At 36.4% G+C, this 21,206-nt stretch overlaps 1 protein-coding gene across 3 annotated transcripts in view; it reads left to right on the plus strand.

The window, feature by feature from the left end:
* Positions 1 to 21,206, plus strand: part of Smc5 (structural maintenance of chromosomes 5) — a 69,655-nt gene that overhangs the window by 6,649 nt on the left and 41,800 nt on the right. For all 3 annotated transcript variants that reach the window (XM_055613943.1, XM_055613944.1, XM_055613945.1), the window contains exons 3-8: positions 2,277 to 2,329; positions 3,926 to 4,088; positions 5,949 to 6,083; positions 9,042 to 9,182; positions 11,181 to 11,342; positions 13,930 to 14,001. In XM_055613943.1, the coding sequence (XP_055469918.1) occupies positions 2,277 to 2,329; positions 3,926 to 4,088; positions 5,949 to 6,083; positions 9,042 to 9,182; positions 11,181 to 11,342; positions 13,930 to 14,001 (726 nt within the window). The remainder of the gene's footprint in view (positions 1 to 2,276; positions 2,330 to 3,925; positions 4,089 to 5,948; positions 6,084 to 9,041; positions 9,183 to 11,180; positions 11,343 to 13,929; positions 14,002 to 21,206) is intronic.

A 21,206-nucleotide genomic window follows, 5' to 3' on the forward strand; every position in this document is an offset into this window, starting at 1 on the left:
TTATATTATATTATATTATATTATATTATATTATATTATATTATATTATATTATATTTATTATATTATATTATATTATATTATGAACAAGAGCTGAAGCATTAAGACACATGCTGCTCTTCCAGAGGACCTGTGTTCTGTTTCCAGCACTTATGCAGTACTGACAATAGTACAGAGCAGTTAAGAGCAATATATAATACAATATATTTTAATATATTTCTGTTTAAATGTTAGCATAAAAATTGACCATAAGCATAATCTAAATCGTCTGTATGGGTACTTTATAATAAATATGAACTGCTTTCTCACCCCCCCCCCATTTTTAATTGTTGCAAGACAGTACACAATTTGCTCTTTCAGAGATTCATTTTCTTTTTTTGTTTAGGTTACACTTTTATTGGTAGTTACTGTGAACAAGAAAAAGAGGGGGAGGCCTTGGCCTATTTAATTAAGGCCCTGTTGCATTTAAAAACACTATTCAAGATTTCCCAGCCATTTGAAGGTTTGAGACAATGCAGGAGTGGCATTCACATCAGAGTTAATGCTGGGAAAACAAACGAACAGCTAAGAAAGTAGTGTGAGCATTTGCTAGGGTTGAGATGGTGTCTTCTCCTTATCTTCAGAACCCAACTCTTGGCTGCAGATTTCCTCCTGAGTTATTCTACTAATGGAGATTCATTTTTCTTTGTCTGTCAATAAACAATGTTACATGACCTTGCCAGCCAAGGCTGAATAACCTGTGTGTGACAGAGTTGCGATTTGAACCTATAGTAAAGACTAAAGGTAGTACTCTCAGGTTAGAAGAACAGACCCCGCCCCCATCTTTCTGATTTATAATCTCATCATCTGTATAATTGGTATAGTGTACACTTAAGGGTTGCCAAGTGAATTTGGAAACTTCTCGGTTATTTGTCTTAGCAACATATAATAAATGGTAGTTGTTTACAGTCATCACAAATCATTAACATGATTAAAAATTATTGCAAGGTCTTGTTTCTTTTTGTATTTTGTTTTGTGTTTTTAATATGTGTGTATGTGTGTGTTCATGCTATGGAGGCCACAAGAGGGTGTCAGATTTCCTCAGAGCTGGATTTACAGATGGTTGTAAAACAGAACACAGGTCCTCTGGAGGAGGAGCAAGTGCTCTTAACTCTCCAGCTCTTGTTTTTTTATTTATATATTATGTAATGTTTTAATGGTTACTACATTCTGATTTGATTTTTTGTTTTGTTTTTTTGAGACAGGATATGTAGCCTTGTAGCTATGTAGCCTTGGCTGTCCTGGACTTGCTTTGTAGGCCAGGCTGCCCTCGAACTCACAGAGATCCTCCTCCTGCCTCTGCGTGTGCCACTGCACCTCTCTATCTATATTTTATAGTTCTTTAAAATATAAACTTTATGATGCTGTACCTACCTTGTGTTGTTGCTGCTTTTTCCTTTTTTTAATGTTTTTGTAAAATTCTTGATAATATCATATAGTATATTTGATCATACTCATTTTCCCCTCCCAACTAGATTTGTGTTTTGAGCCTAGTCTCATGTAGTACTGGCTGGCTAGGACTAATATGTCTTTGTGGATGACCTTGAACTTCTGATATACCTGGCTCTTTCTTCTAAGTGCTAAGGGGTAGAACCATAACATGTTATTTTTAGTATTCATTACTTATGGCGCTTAAACTTCAGATAGAGTTTTTAGTCCTTCAGTCTGTTTTGTGTTTAAGCTCATAGTCATCAGAACTAGTTCAGATGCTTATTTTACCATGTTAATTATAATTTTATTAATCATTTTTAAACAGTACTTGATGGCAAGTCTATCTTAGAAATAGGATAGGCAGTATTAGAATGGTTGTTTATAATCTATGCACCTCTTTGGGGGTCTGCAACAGCAGCAGTTGGTATAGTGCCTTGTGGTTGTAGTATGGGACTTGTTCTCTGTGGGCTTCTTCCTCTTCTGAAAGTAAAGATGACTTAAGCTCTGGAGCCATATGATCCAGGTTTGAATCCCTTTTCTTCCCTTTACTGCTTTGTAAGCAGCTTTGTTAAGAGTCTTAACTGCCTGGCACTGAAGTGATACATGATATAACTATTATGATATATGGAGTGCAAGAAGAGAGGAAGGACTTGGCCTATATGTTTTAGAAAGTGGAGGGCATGGGCATTCACGTGGTTGCCAAAAAAAAAAATCTTGAGTTGGCAAACAGCAATGACTCTTCTAGATCTCTTATTGTTAACCTGTAAATACTGTTGACACAGCTTACTTATTCTTTTTACACTGTAGGTTGGGTTTTTCGTGAAGAGAGGATGTTCCAAAGGTTTGGTTGAAATCGAACTGTAAGTGTTAAAGCTTCTAAAATTACCCTTTTGGTCTAATTTCTCAGCTTGAATCTTTGCTTTCTTAATGACTTTGGAAAAGAAGATTAATGTCCTATTGTGGCAAATACACTTTTTAATGTGCCTTTTAAAACAAATTTAAAATTCTTTATTTTGAAAAGTTCTCAAGAAATTGTAGTTTAATGGGGGTAATAAGACAAAAGTATAAGACTGACTAATATACACTAAGAAGTTGTAGTCAGTTCTGATGGTACACTTCATAATTCCAGCACTTGGAGAAGGTAGAGACATGAAAGAAAGGAATTGAATGCTATTCTGGAGAATCAGGAGTTGAAGGTCATTCTCCACTAGATACCAAGTTCAAGGCCAGCCTGGACTACTTGGGAATCCTATCTTAAACAAACACACATATCAGAGAGGGAGAGAGAAATTGTAGTCTTTCACAATTCAAGTATCTGTTTCCTTTTTCCAGTTTTGAAATACTTGGGTTGGAGTATAGCACAGTGGTAGAGAGTGTACCAGATATATGTAAAGTCTTGGCTTTGATCGCCTTGTGGAGAAGATGGGCAAACAGATGGACAGTATGAAGCAAGAACTTCTGAAAGCAAAGTATGAGTAAATCCCCTTCTTTCAGAGTCTGTATTTCTTAATGGTCTTCAATAGGCATTGTTATAGCTCTTTCTGGATTCAGAATGGAGTGCGTGGTGAACAATACATGTTCACCCTTTCAGGTAGAGAGTTTCAACTAGGAAAATTTGTATTATGTGGAAGTCAGTTTTCATTCATGCCTTTAATGTACTAATCCATTTTGAATTACAACCAAAGTATGTGATTGAAGAATAGTGTAATGATTAAAGGATAAATAAGCTTTGTGTGTTTGAGGATTAGTATTGGCATTTGTTTTAATTTCAAAAATGTAGGTGATTTTGAATGTTAACCAAATAGTAAATGACATGGCCAATTGTGGGATGATAACAAACAAAAAGCCAAGGTTTCCAGCTTGGGAAGTATCCAGATATATCCAGGCACAGGAGTCTTTTCTGAGACTGATTCTCCAACCAAGGACCATATATGGTTATAACCTAGAATCCCTGCTCAGACGTAGCACATGGCAGCTCAGTATCCAACTGGGTTTTCTAGTAAGGGGAACAGGGACTGTCTCTGACATGAACTCAGTGGCTGGCTCTTTGACCCTCCCTCCCTACCACTCAAGGGAGAAGCAGTCTTGCTAGGCCACAGGAAGGACATTGCAGCCAGTCCTGAAGAGACCTGATAAGCTCAGGTCAGATGGAAGGGGAGGAGGACCTCCCCTATCAGTGGACTTAGAGAAGGGTAGAGAGGAGATGAGGGAGGGAAGATGGGATTGGGAGGGAATGAGGGAAGGGGCTACAGCTGAGATATAAAGTAAATAAACTAATAGAAAAAATAGAGATTTAATTAAAAAAATAAAATCTTTACATGCACCCTAAAAAAAAAGAATATAAATTATAGTACTGTTTCTTAGACTTTGGGTATAGGAAAAGTGATAACATGATATTCTTAAATCAGTGTGTGTTTTGAAAATTAAAAAAAGCTCTTCAATTGTTCTTTAATTAGGTTCAGAACTTCTGGAAATCTTATAATCACCCGTGAGATTGATGTGATAAAAAATCAGTCCTTTTGGTTCATCAACAAAAAGCCTGTAACCCAGAAAATAGTGGAAGAACAAGTTGCAGCCTTAAACATCCAAGTGGGCAATCTGTGCCAGTTCCTGCCTCAGGTCTGAGAAGATACAAGGGGATATGGGAAAATTTTGCATTTAACATTTCAGCTTTATGCCATAGAAAACATAAATATCATTCAAGAGATACTGTAATGGATTTGTTTCAAAACAGTACTCAATATTTGTCACTTAGGTTATTAATTTTCAGTTAATAAGCATGAAGTTATTACCCTTTACATTGAACACAGAACTCTTAGCACTTAGTGTTTTTATGGGCATTGTGACACATTTCTGTAATAGTAGTACTTAGTACATCAGCCTGGGCTACATCGAGAGTTCCAGGCCTCCTGGACCTCAGTCATCCATATGTTGTGTTAATAATTCAGTTTAGTAAGGTAAAATTACAAAATGTTTTTTAAAAAACATTTTTATGTGTATCTGTGTGGTATGCACATGTATTTGAGTGCACCTATGTACACATACTTTTAGAGGCCAGTGGTTAATATTATATGTCTTTTGCATTCACTGTCAACTTTATTTACTGAGACATTGTCAGAACCAGGATTTCAGCAGTTTGACAAGAAGATTTCCCATCTGTGCTGGAACAGTGGGATTACAGGCAGGTGGCCATGCTGACTTAGCTTTTCTGTGGTTACTAGACACCCAGACTTCTGTCCTCACCCTTGAAAGCGCTTTATCAGCTAAGCCATGTCCCGGCCCATAAGAAAGGTACTTTAAGTACAGAGTACTTTCAAACTTTATTTGCAAACTTTGACATTGTTCAAAGAACAACTTCTTAAAAATATTTTTATTAATTCTTTGAGAACGTCATACAATGTGTTTTGTATTTCCCCTATTTCTTCCCCTTAACTTCTCTAAAATTCACCTACTTCCACCTCTCCATCTACTACCAATTTTGTGTCTTTTGTGATTTTTTTTTCCTTGTAACAATATTAAGATTGGATTCCAATTTGTGCTGTCCATATACTCTTCAGTGTGGGCCGTCTCCTTAATTGTGTATCATGGGCCTTGCCCTTAAAACTAATTCTCCCTCCCCCAGAAGCCAGCAACTTAACTGTTCATAGCTCCTCAATTGGGGTCAGGGCTCATGAACCACTTCCACGTAGAGTGTTAACTGGCTTGGTTGATGTTGTTCAGGAAGCCATAGGTGCCGTGCATTCCTGAGTATGGTGACCCTGAGGAGCCACTGTTAATGAGCAACCTTTTATAGTTGTTTTGTTTTTCAAGACCGTCTGTAGACCAGCCTGGCCTTGAACTCAGAAGTCCACCTGCCCCTGCCTCCTGAGTGTTGGGATTAAAGGCGTGGACCACCATGCCCAGCTTAATTAATGAAGAACTTTTAGTCAGTGCATTTGTATGATACAATGGTTAGAATAAACTTCTTTTACATGTAGGTGTGCTTTCTAAAGTCTAGTAATGTTTTTTATTTGTCCATTTATAATAAAATATCCTGGTCTGAAGAGATGGCTCAGCTCTTCAAAGCACTTGCTGGTCTTCCAAAGGACCTAAATTTGATTCCCAGCACCTACATACAGCAGTTTACAACTACCTAAACTCCAGCTCTAGTGGGTCTGACGCCTTTTTCCTGACTCCTTGGGCATTGCACTCATATGCACAAACCCACACATAGGTAGGTGATCACACATACATAGGTGATATAAAACATTTCTTAGAGATTTTTTTTCAACTGTCCTAATAATCTACATTTAAAGTTACTGTCTTTTAAGTTGATTTTAATGTTGCTTAGTGACTACGCTATAGCTTATTTTCCTCACAGACATACTGATCTCATTTATATTGCAAAACAGTTTTTAAATGAGACTTTTCTTGGCAAATTTAATACATTTTACAGTATTTATGAATGATAGTTACTAATACTTAATGTTGGTACTGTAGGACAAAGTTGGGGAATTTGCTAAACTCAGCAAAATTGAACTCCTTGAAGCTACTGAGAAGTCAATTGGTCCTCCAGAGATGCATAGATACCACTGTGAACTGAAAAACTTCAGAGAGAAGGAGAAGCAGCTAGAGGTATTTAGAAATAGACAATTCATTTCTGTTGTCATTTAATGATTCTGTGTCTCAAAATGTGCAAGAATGGCCGGGCAGTGGTGGTGCATGCCTTTAGTCCCAGCACTTTGGAGGCAGAGGGAGGTGGGTCTCTGAGTTTGAGGCCAGCCTGGTCTACAGAGTGAGTTCCAGCTCTGCCAGGGCTCAACAGAGAAACCCTGTCTTGAGAAAAACATAAAAGGAAAGAAAGAAAATGAAAAAAATAGGCAAAAATGGGTAGTATTTCTGTATGTGAGTAAATTCATAATTGTGTTTGATTTCTCACCTAAGCTTATATTTCTAACAGCAACTGGTGACAGAAAATGGAAATGATTTTGATTAAATGAAGTTTGAAGATTTTGACTATTTCAGTAAATACTTGTTACCACTAGAGGTTTTAAGGAACTGTCTCATAGGAAGTTAGTTTTTCTTTCGTTTGGTACCCATCAAATACTTGTCACATGTAAGGTTTTGAGATTTACAGAAAATAAGGATGTGGTATTTTAAAACACCTCTGTTGATGTCCTTTGGTTTATTTGTTTTAAGTCAGATTAGGCAAACTATAGAATTAGTTGAAGTGTTGATTTTTAATTTTTACCTTCAACAAATATATACCTTCTCTTTAAGTATATCTGTACTTGGTAAGTATTTTATTGTAATAAAACATTAATTTTATTGTCTTAGGTCCAGGATTTTTGTTTTTATTCAGTTCTGTGTCTGGTACTCCTTCAGTTCTTTGGTCTTGATGAAAAACCACTTTTGCATCAATCTAATACTTACACCTGAAATCCATTTCTAAATTACCTTCCACCTGCTGAAGGAAACATGCATGTTTTTTTTTTTTTTTTAATATTTTTATTTATTATAATTTATTCACTTAGTATCCCAGGTGTAGCCACCTCCCTCATCCCTTCCCAACCCCACCCTCCTCCCTTATCTCCTCCCATGCCCTTTCCCCAGTCCACTGATAGGGGAGGTCCTCCTCCACTTCATCTGACCCTAGTCTATTAGGTCTCATCAGGACTATCTTTGATAGTCTTCCTCTATGGCCTGATAAGGCTGCTGCTTCTCAGGGGAAGGTGATCAAAGAGCCAGCCCCTGTACCCCTCACTAGGGAGACCATTTGGAGACTGTGCAGGGGTTCTAGATTTTCTCCATGAATGGTCCTTGGAGTATCAGTTTCAGAAAAGACCTCTGGGCCTAGATTTTTTGGTTCTGTGTTCTCCTTGTGGAGTTTCAGACCCTTCCAGGTCTTTCTATCTCCCCCTTTTTTCATTAGATTCTCTGCACTTTGCCTAAAGTTTGGTTATGAGTCTTGGCATCCACTTTAATAACCTGCTGGGTAGAGTCTTTCAGAGACTCTCTGTGGTAGGCGCCTCTGTTGTTCCTTGTTTTCACCTTCTTCCAACTTCTATCCCGTTTGCCTTTTTGAATGAAGATTGAGCATCTTTCCTGGGGTCCTCCTTGCTTAGCTTTTTTAGGTGTACAGATTTTAGTATGATTAGCCTATGTTATATGTTTAATATCCACTTACAAGTGAGTATATACCATTTTTGTCTTTCTGCTTCTGGGATACTTTACTCAGGAGGTATCTTTTCTAGGAGGATGATCTTTTCTAGTTCCCACCATTTGCCTGCAAATTTCATGATTTCCTTGTTTTTAATTGCTGAGTAGTATTCCATTGTGTAACTGTACCACAATTCCATTCCAGTTGAGGGACATCTGGGTTGTTTCCAGTTTCTGGCTATTACAAATAAAGCTGCTACAAACATGGTTGAGCAATTGTCCTTGTTGTATACTTGAGCAAAGTGGCTGGATACAAAATTAACTCAAAAAAATCAGTAGCCCTCCTGTATACGGAAGACAGATGGTCTGAGAAAGAAATTAGGGAAACAACACCCTTTACAATAGCCACAAAGGATATAAAGTACCTTTGTGTAACTCTAACCAAGCAAGTTAAAGACTTGTATGAAAGAAACCTCCAGTTTCTGAAGAAAGAAAGAAGATACCAGAAGATGAAAAGATCTCCCATGCTCATGGCTTGGCAGGATTAACATAGTAAAAATGTTTTGTTTTGTTTTGTTTTAACTAGGCTTTCAGTGCATTTTTGTGTTTGTTAATGTGCAATAGATTGAATGTTAGTTTTCTGTGATTTCAAAGTCCTTAAGGCCTGAGCACTCATGATACACTAACCCTTAAACTCCTTTACATTTATATGTCATTTTTACAGCTTTTATCAAGACTTCACCTGGGCAAGTAGGGAGGAAATCTAAAAGGAATCTATCATGAGTCATATAGGTGTCTATAAAGCTTCAGTTTGGGAGACTTCAGATTGTAGGTGCTTAGCTGGTAGTAACATCCATGCAAATACTTCAAAATTAGTAAATTTCAAAAGTAAACGCTTTAAGCATTATGCATTTCAAGTAAAGAATTCTTAACATGTATTAAGTAAATTGTTTATTTTATCTTTAGGCAAAGCTCCAGGCTTGGAGGTGTTGAAAGGCTTCCTCACAGTTACATGACTAATGTATTTTAGAGCCTTGAACCGTAACTTCTCTGCATCAGTATTACTCTCACCTGATTTTTGTTGTTGGTGTTGTTTATAGACAGGATCCTCTGTAGCCCAGGCCAGCCTTTAACTCTTGTTTGTAGCTGGGATGACCTCGGACATCTGATTCCCTTCCGTCTACCTATTCTGCACTGAAGTTAGAGCTGTGTATCACTAGTCTGATTTTAAGCAGTGCCGGGGATCAAATCCAGAACTTCATGCCTACGAGGCAAGCATTCTCCCTAGCCTCACTTTTACATAGTTCTGAAGAACTCTTACAGAATCCTTTCTTGTAAAATTTTGCTTATATTGTGTTTCATTGTTAAAAGCTTTAACTTTCTTTGTTCTTTTTTTTCCCCTTTAAACTAATTGTCAGCAATTACTTATTTTAGACCTCTTGCAAGGAGAAAACTGAATACCTAGAGAAAATGATTCAGAGAAATGAAAGGTACAAGCAAGATGTGGAACGATTTTATGAAAGAAAGCGACATTTAGATTTAATTGAGATGCTTGAGGCAAAAAGACCATGGGTGGTAAGTGTTAATTTTCTGAGGTAAAAATAAGTGTCTTTAGCTGTCTTAGAGGTTGCTTTTATTGCTGTGATAAACACTGTGGCCAAAAGGAACTTGAGGAGAAGGTTTACTCCAGGTTATAATCAGGGTCCATTTTGAAGGGATGTCAGGGCAAGAACTCTAGGCAGGAACTTGCAGACAGTAACTGAATCAGAGGCCATGAAGGAATACTACTTAATGCTGTGTTTTTCATGTCTTTCTCAGCCTGCTTGCTTATGTCCCCAGAACTTTCTGCCCCAGGGATGACACCAACCACAATAGGCTGGGCCCTGCCACAGCAATCATTTTAAAAACTATACCAGTCTGATGGAGGCATTTTCTCAATTAAAGGTCCTTCTCAGATAATGCCAGCTTGTGTGAAATTGACCAAAAAAATCAAAACAAAACAAATGCAATGACTTGAGTACTTACAAAGTATGTAGCCTCTCATTTTATATTCACATTACATATTATTTTTAAAATTTTACATTACATGTTATGCATAAGTATTTTTCTTATTTTTTATTTGATATATGCTAATTACCACATAGCAAATAGTTGACTGAGTCACCATTGTTAATTCTTCAGGTTTTAGTCCTTAACAGTTCTTTGCTTTTTCCCCTTTATATTAATGATATAATGTGTTCGTTCACATTAAAAATTAAATTATTAGGGTTAGGGCTATTGTTCAGTGTCACTGAAAATGTTTTTGTGTGTGCCTAAGAATTTAATTGAGGTATGCTACATGTAGCTGCAGTATCCTAACTGGATTTTCATACTTGGAAATTTTCCTAACTCTGTTGTATTTTTTCTGTTTTAAAATATGCATATTTATTACCTATGACCGATTTGAATAAATAGTGTGTTTTCTTTCTACATTATTTAATGGGTATAAACATTACTTTTTATGTGTTTGTTCCATGTTTCCAGTAGAAATAAGTATTAGTTTGAAAATAATGTATGACTATATATTTTGGCACTCTTACTTTCTCCAGCCAGGTTTTGAAGTTTCATTATTCTTAATTTTTTTTCATTTCTATACCTTTTATTGCATTTTTTCCATGTTTAATATTATTTTATTATTCTATCTTTTGAAGTCTTAATTCCTTTTTTAAGAGATTGATTTTAATCTTTAATTTTTTTAAGTTTAAAATTTGTTTAGTTTTTTTTTTTCCCTTTTGCTTTATTTTATTCATGTTTTCAAAAGATTTTCTAGTTTTATATGGAAGGTGGGTATGAGGAAGACAGAAGAAAACATTTAGTCTTCTTAAGCTGGAGTGGATTTTGAACTGCCCATGATATGAACTGAGTTTTCTGAGCAGGAAAAACTCTTAACTGCTGAGCCATCACTCCAGCATTCTCTGTCCTCATTGACTCTTACAACTATTTCAGCATTCTGTTTTCTTGTTATTCAGCTAATTCCTGTACAGTGACAGTTTTTTAAAAATGTAGACAGCTTGTGGGAGGTTGTTCTCTCTTTTCACCAGGTGGGTCCCAGGAATTGAACTCATGTCAAGTCATTAGGCTTGTTAGCAGGTGCCTTTGCCTGCTGGGCCGTCTCTTTGGCCTAGACATTATTTTTTATCATGCTAGTAGCTACAAATTTCTTTTTATTTTACTTTGACCCATTTTCTTTACCTTTCAAAATTAAAATCTTTTTGTCTGATTACTTATTCCTTAATCTTGTCTTTACTGATAAAAGAAAATCTCAGCCGGGCAGTGGTAGCACAGGCCTTTAGTCTCAGCACTTGGTAGGCACAGGCAGGTAGATCTCTATGTTCAAGGACAGCCTGGTCAAAGTAAATTCTAGGGACAGCCAGGGCTACACAGAGAAACCCTGCCTCGGGGGGAAAAAAAAGAAAGGAAGGAAGAGAGGGAGGGAGGAAGGAAGGAAGGGAAATTTTTTGTTTACACTTTCGATTTAGGATGTTACTTTAAATGCTTAATATATTAACTTCTGTTAATTGGATTATTTTCAAGGAATATGAGAATGTACGTCAGGAATATGAAGGTGTAAAACTAGTTCGTGACCGAGTGAAAGAAGAGGTCAGAAAACTTAAAGAAGGGCAAATTCCTATGACACGTCGAATTGAGGAAATTGAAAGGCAGCGTCGTACTTTGGAAGTTCGAATCAAAGAAAAGGTACTTTTGTTGTTCAATTAAACATAGAAAAAATACTTCTTATGTCTTTGAAAGTATTTTCTAGGGTTTACTTGCAGCTTTTATTCTTCAAGTTCTTTAGGAATTAATTTAGGATTGGAGAGGAATTCCAAAATGATTGTTGCTGGAGATATTGGCTCAGCACTTAGGACTTTGAGGCAAGAACATCATTGTGACTGAGGCTAGCATAGGCTACAGAATGAATGAGATGTAGCCTCTAGAGAAAGTTTGTTTTAGCTACAAACTGATAAATCATATTTCTTAGAAACACTGAAGGTTGTGTGTGTGCATGCGTATGTATGTGTGGGTGTATGTTATTTATCGTTTATAACTTTAAATTGCTTATGGTGTTGATTTTTAGTTTTCCAGGGATACAGAGGGATCAGAGGTGTTTTAGAGCTTCTATTGCTGTGATAAAACACCACAACCAAAAGAAACTTGAGGCAGAAAGGGTTTCACATCACAGATTACATCCATTACTGAGAGAAGTCAGGGCAGAACCTAGTTGGAGGAACTGAAGCAGAAACCATGGAGGAGTGCTGCTTACTGGCTTGCTCTGCCTGCTTCTCAAACAACTCAGGGCCTGCCCAGTGGGAGCACTGTGCCTGGTCTCCATGAGCTTGGCCTGCCGACATCTGTCATTAATCAAGAAAATGTGCTACAGACTTGTCTACAGGTATATGGGTGGAAGCATTTTCTCAGTTGAGGTTCCTCTTCCCAAGTAACTCCAGCTTGTATCAAGTTGGCAAAAAAAAAAAAAAAAAAAAAAAGCCAGCACCACAGGCTATTTTGAAAATGATTAAATGTCTTCTTGTAGAATATGGTATTTTTGTCCTGACTGTGGGGCACTGTGTTTCAGTGGATGCCTAAAACTGAACATAATACCAAATCCTATGTATTTTGAATAGCTTTGTGTAACATGCTTAGGACAAAAATTCTTTAGTGATTCTGGAATTCAGAGTTTTTGCATAGAGTTTACCAGCTGATCATCCATAGTGTGGAAATCCAAACTGAACTTTTTTGGCCAAAAAGTTTTGAATTTTGAAACAGTATAGATTCTGCATTTTCAGATTTGGGATGGTCAACCTGTATTTATTTCCCTCTTATGTGGACATACACATATAGTATATGGTTGCATTTTCTTCTAAAGAAAAAAAATGTGTGTATGTGTGTGTATGTAGCCCCTTTGGCATGTCCGAATTGCCAGCATGACCCCTTTTTTGCTTTAGGATCATTACTAAGTAAGTAAGGCTTATCTGAATAAACACAGTGCAGTCCCTCAGCAGTCTGATAACTGAGAACTACTGAATAATAAGCCTACTTATGGACATGCTGTACACAGTATTGATGTTAGGGACAGGGAAGTGGGGCAGCTTGAGACTTCATAATGGTAAAAAATGACACATAAAAACTACAAATAGTTTTTTCCTGGAATTTCATATTTAGCATTTTTGAACTGTAGTTGACTACAGGTAGGCTTGACAATGCAAAACCACGAATGGGGGCTTACTGTAATACAATATAAGCAGATCCAGAATTTTGAATGGCATTTTGGAGATTCAAATAAATGAAGTGAAGTCAGAGTATTAACATCGACTCAAGTACATCTGATGTATATTAGATAGCTTAAATAATTGATCATTCAGAATTTTAAAGCAGAAGATTACAGATAGTTTTTTTTTTTTTTAGCAGGTCTTAACTTACGGTTAAGGATAATTAAGTCTCAAAGCTTCACATATTTAATAGTTGACAGTCATGTTAATAGTAATTGGTGATAATTAAGTTGTAAATTTATAGTTGCTTTGTGGCACTTGAAGTTACTGTTAAATTACTTCAAATTTTCTATTTTTTTATGGAGTAGAAAACAGTGTCTACAATATATTAAAGAGTCATATATAAAACACTTGTTTTGCTTCTCTGTTTCTAAAAGAAGCCCATTGTTAAGGCAGTCTCGGAAAAATTCTGAGCCTATGTAGAAATGTACATGGGCTAAGATGTTTTAAAAGAGGTGCCTATGGCTTCTGAAGTGGCACATTGTATCAGTCTATGCATGTATATTTTAAAATTATTAGTCCTCTAAGTCATGTGACAGAAATAGTTAATTGTGTTCACCATTTCTCTTCCTCTCCTCCTTTTCAGCAGAAACCCTTCTAACACTCTGAGGTTTTTTTCCCCTCACATTCCAGAGAGGCCCTGTAATGTTACAGATAGAGACCATTGGCTCTGAGTTTAATTCACGTCTGTATTATAAATGCTCTTGCTGTTGCTTAGAAGTTGTCTGGTCTTATTTTCTTCATATTGCCAAATTGTTTTCATAGTCAGACAAAATACCAGGAAAACATGTAGAAACAAATATTTGCACATGTATTACTATTCTTTTTAGTATTAATAGGAATTACCTATAGGTTTTCTATACCATTAGTAATTTTTGTGGTAATTATGAATTTGATTTGAATGAAAATGTGAGAATGTATTATGGGTTGATTCACATAGTATTGGGGTGGATGGGACCATATAATGTATTCACTTGAGTTTTTAATTAACCTTTCTCTCTGGTTCAATCTTGCAGGCAACTGATATTAAGGAAGCATCTCAGAAATGCAAACAAAGGCAAGACTGTATTGAGCGGAAGGATAGACATGTAAGATTCCCTACCGAAAGCTGATTACCTTAATTACTTGTTTCAAATGGGGCCAAATGGTTATTGTAATTGTTTAGAAACTATCCAGAATCCTCTGTGAGGGAAACTAACTTTGTTAAGTATGTTAGCTGCACAAAAGATAACTGGGGGAATTCCTTGGTTACTTATGTGGCCGCATCACAGATGTGCTATGTTTTTTTTTTTTTTATTTTGGTTTAAAAACTATAATTCTTATTTGCTTTTTTAGTTTTTAATCAGAACAGGGTTTCACTTTGTAGCCCTTACTGTCCTGGAACTCACTCTGTAGACCAGGCTGGCCACAAATTCAGAGAGATCCGCCTGCCTCTGCCTCCCATGTCCAGGGATTAAAGGTATGCACCACCACTCCTGGCTTAAAAAGTTGTAATTTTTAGTGTTGTCATTCAGTTAAGATTTCTTAGAAGTTCTTACTATTTTAATTTCATAGTTAGGATATTTCCTTAGGGAGTAGTAGGCAGTTTGAAGCCAGGGTTTTTGCTATGCTCCAACTTCTGAAGTACATAATTTAGTTTGTGGGACTGTAATGGTGGTAGTTTCCCACACCAATCAGAATGTTACTATATTGCTCTAAGGTCACTAAATATAGCCTTTGTGACTAGAATGATTCTTTATTTACGATTACATTTGTTTGTTTATGTGCATGTACCACAGCACATGTGTAGAGGTCAGAAGAAATCTTGGGAGAGTTGATTGTCTCCTACTATATAGATTGTTAAAGTTGCCATCTTACCCACTGAGCTCTTGGTAGCCCTTGAATTCTCGTTTTCAATCCAGGCTACTAGTCTAGTGTCTTTTGATTGTGGAATTGATACTATTAGATTCAGTTTTTATTGGAAGATCTATATGTCTTTTTGTTGATTCTGTGTGTTGGGTATGTGTGTGTGTATGTGTGTTGGGTATGTTGGGTTCTGTGTGTGTGTTTCCTTTTGCTGGGTTACTTACGTGCTATTCTGTTGTGTCTTATTCCTTTCTGTAGCATTGTGAGTGTGTTATCTTTCTCTTTATAGTCTGAAGTGTCATTTCTGGAGCAGTTTACTCATAAATTTCTTTAGCCTTTTGTTCTGGGAAGCCTGTCTTTTTCCTTAAACTATGACAGGTAGTTTAGATGTGGGTTGGCTTATGTTGTCTTTCAGAATTAGAAGTGCATTGTTCCTAACCTCCCAGTTTGTTGGAAAATAATGCCATTTTCCTAGTTGGCCTTCTACTCTATGATAGGTGTTTTAGCTTTCAGTACACTTTGATCTGTATAATTAGTGTTTTTATTATAATATGACCAGAAAATGTTGTCTGGTCTTAATCTGTTCTGTGTTCTAAATGGTATTTTATACTTGGATCAGTATCTATATCTAGATTTGGGAAATTTTCTGTTATGGTTTATTGAAAATGTTTTCTATGCTTTCGGCATGAAATTATTCTTGTATCGTCATGATTTGGTTTTTGTTCAAAATACGCCATAGCTCTTGAATTTTTCTGTTTGTACCTGATGTCTGCTTTAAATTCCTCGATTGTCAGGCTGGAGAGATGGCTCAAGAGGTTAAGAGCACTGGCTATTCTTCCAAAGGTCCTGAGTTTCAATTTCCAGCAACCACATGGTGGCTCACAACCATCTATATAATGAGATCCGGTGCCCTCTTCTGGCCTGCAGGCACAACACTATATAAATAATAAACACATTAAAAAAAAAAAAATCCTCGATTGTCTGAATGTTCCAGTTTCTTCAACCCTGTGTTCAAGTCGTGATATTCTGTCCTTCCTTTGATCTATTATGTTGGTGAGGGGTTTTGTGGAACTTTTTATTCAACTTTATGAATTTCCTTTTTTATTTTTCACATTGATTTATTTATTTATGTTTATTTGCTTATTGTCCATATGCGCACATGTGTATGTATATGTATGCATGTAGGAATGTATGTGTATTATATGCCATGATATGTGTGTAGAGATCATAGAACAACTTGTAGGAGTCAGTTCATCCTTAATTGGGGATCAAATTCAAGTCTTCATGATTGCTGGCATGCACTTTTATTTACTGAGCTATCTCACCTTAGAAGAGGATCTTAATAAGAATCTTGGACATAAGTCTCTTTCTTGAACTTCGTATGTACGTAGTCAAGGATAATCATGAACTTTGGATTCTCCTGTCTGGTGTTGGGATTATAGACATGAACCACTGTTACAGGAATTTTTATTTTATTCTTCTGGTTCATTTGTTGTCTCAGAGGCTTACTGCCTCCTTCTGCTAACCTAGGCCTGATCCTAGAAGGTCCTAGTCTCCATACAATCTAACCTAGGCTTAGAATGCTTCCAGCCTCTGAGGCTTATTGCTTAATTATAAGTCGGGTGGACTTATAATTTCGTGTTCTTTCTGAGCTCTGGGCTGGATGGTTCAACTCAGTTGTTCTGGCTCAAACTCTTCTCCCAGTTAACTTATTCAGTCTAGCTTTTCGCTCGGCCTTTGAATTGCTCTGCTTGACGTCAAATGGACACCAGTAATCTCTAATCTTCTGGCTCCTTTTCATTCTCTGGCTCATTTGGTCTTCACCTGAGTCTAGCTTGTTCTCTCTCCCAACCTCTCTGTAAAACTCTCCTTGTAAAACTGCCACCCGTCTTTTCTCTGCCTTGGCCCTTAAGTAGTTTCCTTTTCCTCTCTTCTGGTGAGAGTGGGCATATCCTATTCCGTCAAAAAGGTGAATTTTCTTTTTTTCTGCCACTCAGACATGGTGCTTCCTTCTACAAACCAACTTTACTTTCATTATTTGGGACTAAAGGCATGTAACACTGCATCTGGACCTAAGTTTTTCTTCACCTAAAACTTGCTCTATACCAAGCTGGCCTTGAGCCCAGATCTGCTTGCCTCTTGTCTCCTGGATTGAAGGTGTATTTGTATTTCAGCTGGATCACACAGACCTAGAAGGTCTTTGAATATGATCTTTTACCAGAGCAGCCATGTTCTGAATTAAAATTCCTCCACGAACCACCACAATGGGTTTATGTAGTGATTAGGATAGAATACAGGACTTCATGCATGGCAGTCACTGTACCAACTTAGAGCTGCATCCTCCGCCTCCATCATGTCTTCAGTTTTCAAATTTATCTGGTTCTATATGAGGCCCACCATGAGTCCATTCTGCTCAGAATTCATGAGTTTCTTAGTTCTGCTTAGAATTGCAAAGTTTGGGGCTATTTGTTTATACAGTATTCTTTTACCTCCTTACCTTCTGAAATACCATATTACATGTTTGATATATCACAGGTCTCTCCAGTTACATTCATTCATTCTTTCTTCTGTCCTCTCTCCTCCCTCACTCCCTCCCTCCCTTCCTTCCTTTTTAGTTTGTCTTTTTCTTTTTTTGTTCTCAAAATGCATAATCTCAGTTGATTTTGTGCAGTTTGCTTATTCTTAGGCTTTTTAGATCTACTTTTGAGTCCCTCTGACAAATCTCATTTTGAATAGAACATTTTCAATTCCAGAATTTCTAACTGGCTGGTTTTGTATTGTTTTTTAGTGTTTCCATCTATTGATATTGCCTCTTCAGTAAAACTGTTACTGTTTCTTTTAAATACAATTTTTTTATGTGTTAAAATATATGTTTTAAATAAAGTCTTTAGTGGTCTCTAAGTCCCATTTGTGGTCTAATTTGAGTATTTTTCTGGGTTTTTTTTTTTGTTTGTTTGTTTGTTTGTTTGTTTCCTGTGTGAGTGCCTGTGTTTTATTTCTTAGACTTTAACCATTTGGGGGTTATTGTCAAAAGTACACAATTTAAATAACAAAATATAGCAAACTTAAAAATCAGTTGTCTTCTTTTCATGAAAGGTGACTGTTCTTATTCATTGATGTGTCTGCTTGTTTGTAATACTAAGGCTTGAAACTAAGGCTTCTTAGTCACTCCAGGCAAATGTTCTACCATTGAGCTATGTCTCCAGCCTTGATAATGATGCTGATGATTGTCTAGTCACTTCTAGTCATTTGACTGGCTTTTAAGTCAATGTCAGATTAGTTTTCTCACAACTGGACAGACTTCTTTACATGCCTAGAATCATTGTGTGTGCCAGCCATTGGAGAGTGGGTGTGTTGTGCTCTGCCTTCAGCACTGAGTCCAATAAGTTCTGTTTGTTGATTTCCAGTCATTTTAAAAAAATAAATGTTGCCTAGATTTTAATAAACTTCCAGTCATTTGACTGCAAATGTGCATATCTGTTCCAGCTTTTACTTCCTGTTTTTATAAACCTTAAGGTAAAGCAGGTGAGAGCTCAGGTATCCTAGGATATGCAGTTCTGTTTATGTAAATGTTACTGTGGGCTCCAGGAGCTTCCAGAGGCCTACTTGAACAGCTCAGTCCCAGTTTCTAAGACTTTTGCTTTGTTTATGTTTGCTACAAATGATATTCTTATCCCTCTTCAAGCAGCTGTGATAGTCAATAAGTTCTGCTGATTGCTTTTAGCAAATGTGTTCAGGAACAAAGTTGTTTTGCACTGGGTAAGCTGTGAGTTAGATTGTGGAAAGACAAGCCTTTTGAAACTGTTCTCTAGGAAACTGCCAGACAGAGTGGATAATGACAGTTTCTCAAAAATTGTTGAGCTGATTGCTTTCACTATTATTGTGAGTTATTATAAAAAATATGACAGAAGTGGGAAAACAAGATAGGTTTGGGAATTCAGCTTGTCTAGAACTTTACAAAGATTATCACTTTTACCAACATTCAGCCAGAATTTGGTTTGGCTAGTAAACACTTCCCAGTAGTGTGCTGCAAACATTTGATAAAAAAGTTAATTTTGACAGTTTTTGTCATTCATTGATTTTTTTTTTTAATAGAGAAGGTTGTAGAGTTTCTTATTTCACTATTCCTGATGAAATCTGAATCTTTTCTATATCTACAGAAAAGTGTTGCTTGGATTTTGATAAGAATTGTGTTAAACCTTGGGGGGAAATTGAAATTTTTACTGTTTTGAGTCTTCCTTTCTAGAGCACAATATGTGTCAGTTTATTTCGATTTTTTGTTTTTTCTGTCAGCATTGCCTGTTTTGGGCATACATTTCATCTGTGTTTTGTTAGAGTTAAACCTTAATCTGTCTATTCCCTCTCTTTCTCTCCTTTCTACCTAGATTCTGTAGACTTTTTAAAAATACTATGTCACATGTAAATAGAGATATCCTTGAGTTTTGGTTTGGTTTTTTTTTGTTTTTTTTTTTTTTTTCTTTTCTGATTTATTTGTGTTTCCTTTTCTTGCCTTACTGCATTGGTTAGTATTTCTAGCACTGTTGAGTAAAAATGATGAACATAGACTGTCTCATTCATGATCTTAAAAAGCACTGGATTTCCACCATTAAATGTGTATCTTCTTTTATACATAGAAATGAACTTTATCAGATTTAGGAAGTTTCTTTACAGATTGCTCTCTTTCTGAAAATTTTTATTTTGAATGAAGCTAAATTTTTATCAAATACCCTTCAGAGCCATCAGTCTGGAAGTAGTGAGGGAGAACATTGAGTGAGGGAAGTAGTAGTTAATTCACAACAGGATGATGAGTAGCAAAGTCTGATCCCATAGTATTAAAAGAAACTACAGTAGAGCACAATTAAAGGAGGAAGGAGGGTAATTGCCGTGAGAGGACCTTTGCTCTTGGCCCTAACCTAAAACAAATGTTTCTGGCCAGTCATTCCTGGAGAGAGCTCAGAAGAGAAGTATCTTGCAGAAATAACCAAGATTTAGCTAGAATAAGAAAGTACATTCAGAGAGATTGAGCACCACAATGGTAGATCTAACAAGACCTAGAGATATGAGGTTTAAACATTGCTGTGTGCTCAAGCTCAACCTCAGTACTAGTCATGGTGGGACTTATGTGATTATTGAGGGCATTGATAGTCTGCTGATTGAGGGTTGCAAATGTGTTACAGTTGAGAAAACATAAGCCAAAAAATAAGGAGTTTTTGAGATGTGTTTCTGTTTTTTAAGGTTCATATTAAAGACTATCTTTGGCAAAGTTTTTTTTTTTTTTTTCCAATCCAGTGTTTTGGGGTTTTTTTTCTCTCTTTTTTAATAGCATAATTCTGGGAGTATAAAATATATTTATGTTCAGTTTCTTGTCTCTTTTGTGGACTTGGACTTTGACTTTTTGATGTACTCAGTGATACCTTGTTCTTATGCTCGGACATGCTCACTATTCTCCTGAATGATCTGGACTTTGTGGGTTTCATGGATGAATACTGTGACTTCTTGTCTATTTCTTTAATTTTTGGTGTGCATGTGTATATGTAAAAATATCTGTTACTTTATGTCTCTTTTTGAGCTAGAAGACAGGATTTGGCATATGCTTAATTTCTTTAGTACACCAAATTTGAATTTTCAGAAAGAAATTTCTAACAAGAGGGAATAACATGCAGTGATTCCATAGTAAATTACAAGGCATGATACTGGTGTTAAATTTTTATTTTGCAAGAATAGATTCAGAAAGTAGTGAAAACGCTGTAAGCAAAGTTTACACAATTCCACTTAATCCAAATGTTTTATAAATAAGATACAAGTAGGCATTGAAGAAATATAAAGTTTAAAGACATTCTACTATACATTATTTTTATTCATTCTAAGTCTCTTTCTATAAACTTATAATGGCGAAGAGGAAGAAGTAAAGTGACTTAGAAATAAAACTAGTTAACAGTTTATGCAATGTACTACCTTTATCTTTTTTATTTCATTTTGTATTTTGATTTTTCAAGACAGGGTTTCTCTGTGTAGCTGTGGCTGTCCTGGACTTGCTTTGTAGACCGAGCTGGCCTTGGTGAACTCAAAGCAGTCTGTCTGCCTCTGCATCCCTGAGTGCTAGGATTTTGCCCAGTTCCTACCTTTTTCTATTTCAGTGCAACATTCTAGTTATGAAAGCAAATTAAATGCAAAAGTATACATTTGTATATATCTTTTTTTAGACTTAAAAAATGTTTATGGGTGTTTACCTTCATGTAGGTTGTATACCTTATGTGTTCCTAATGCTCTGACAGACTGGAGGAGGGTGCTGGATCCTCTGAAACTGGAGTTATAGCTGGTTGTGAGCTACCATGTGGGTGCTAGGAATCAACCCAGGTCCTTTGAAAAAGAGTCCTTTAACCACTGGACCATCTCTCCAGTTCCTCATTTGTGTTACGTCTTAAGGAAAAGTGGTGTTTTTTGTAAA

The sequence above is a fragment of the Psammomys obesus genome, unplaced genomic scaffold (genome assembly GCF_907164565.1).
Source record: "Psammomys obesus unplaced genomic scaffold, mPsaObe1.curated_primary_1811, whole genome shotgun sequence".
NCBI classification, from domain to species: domain Eukaryota; kingdom Metazoa; phylum Chordata; class Mammalia; order Rodentia; family Muridae; genus Psammomys; species Psammomys obesus.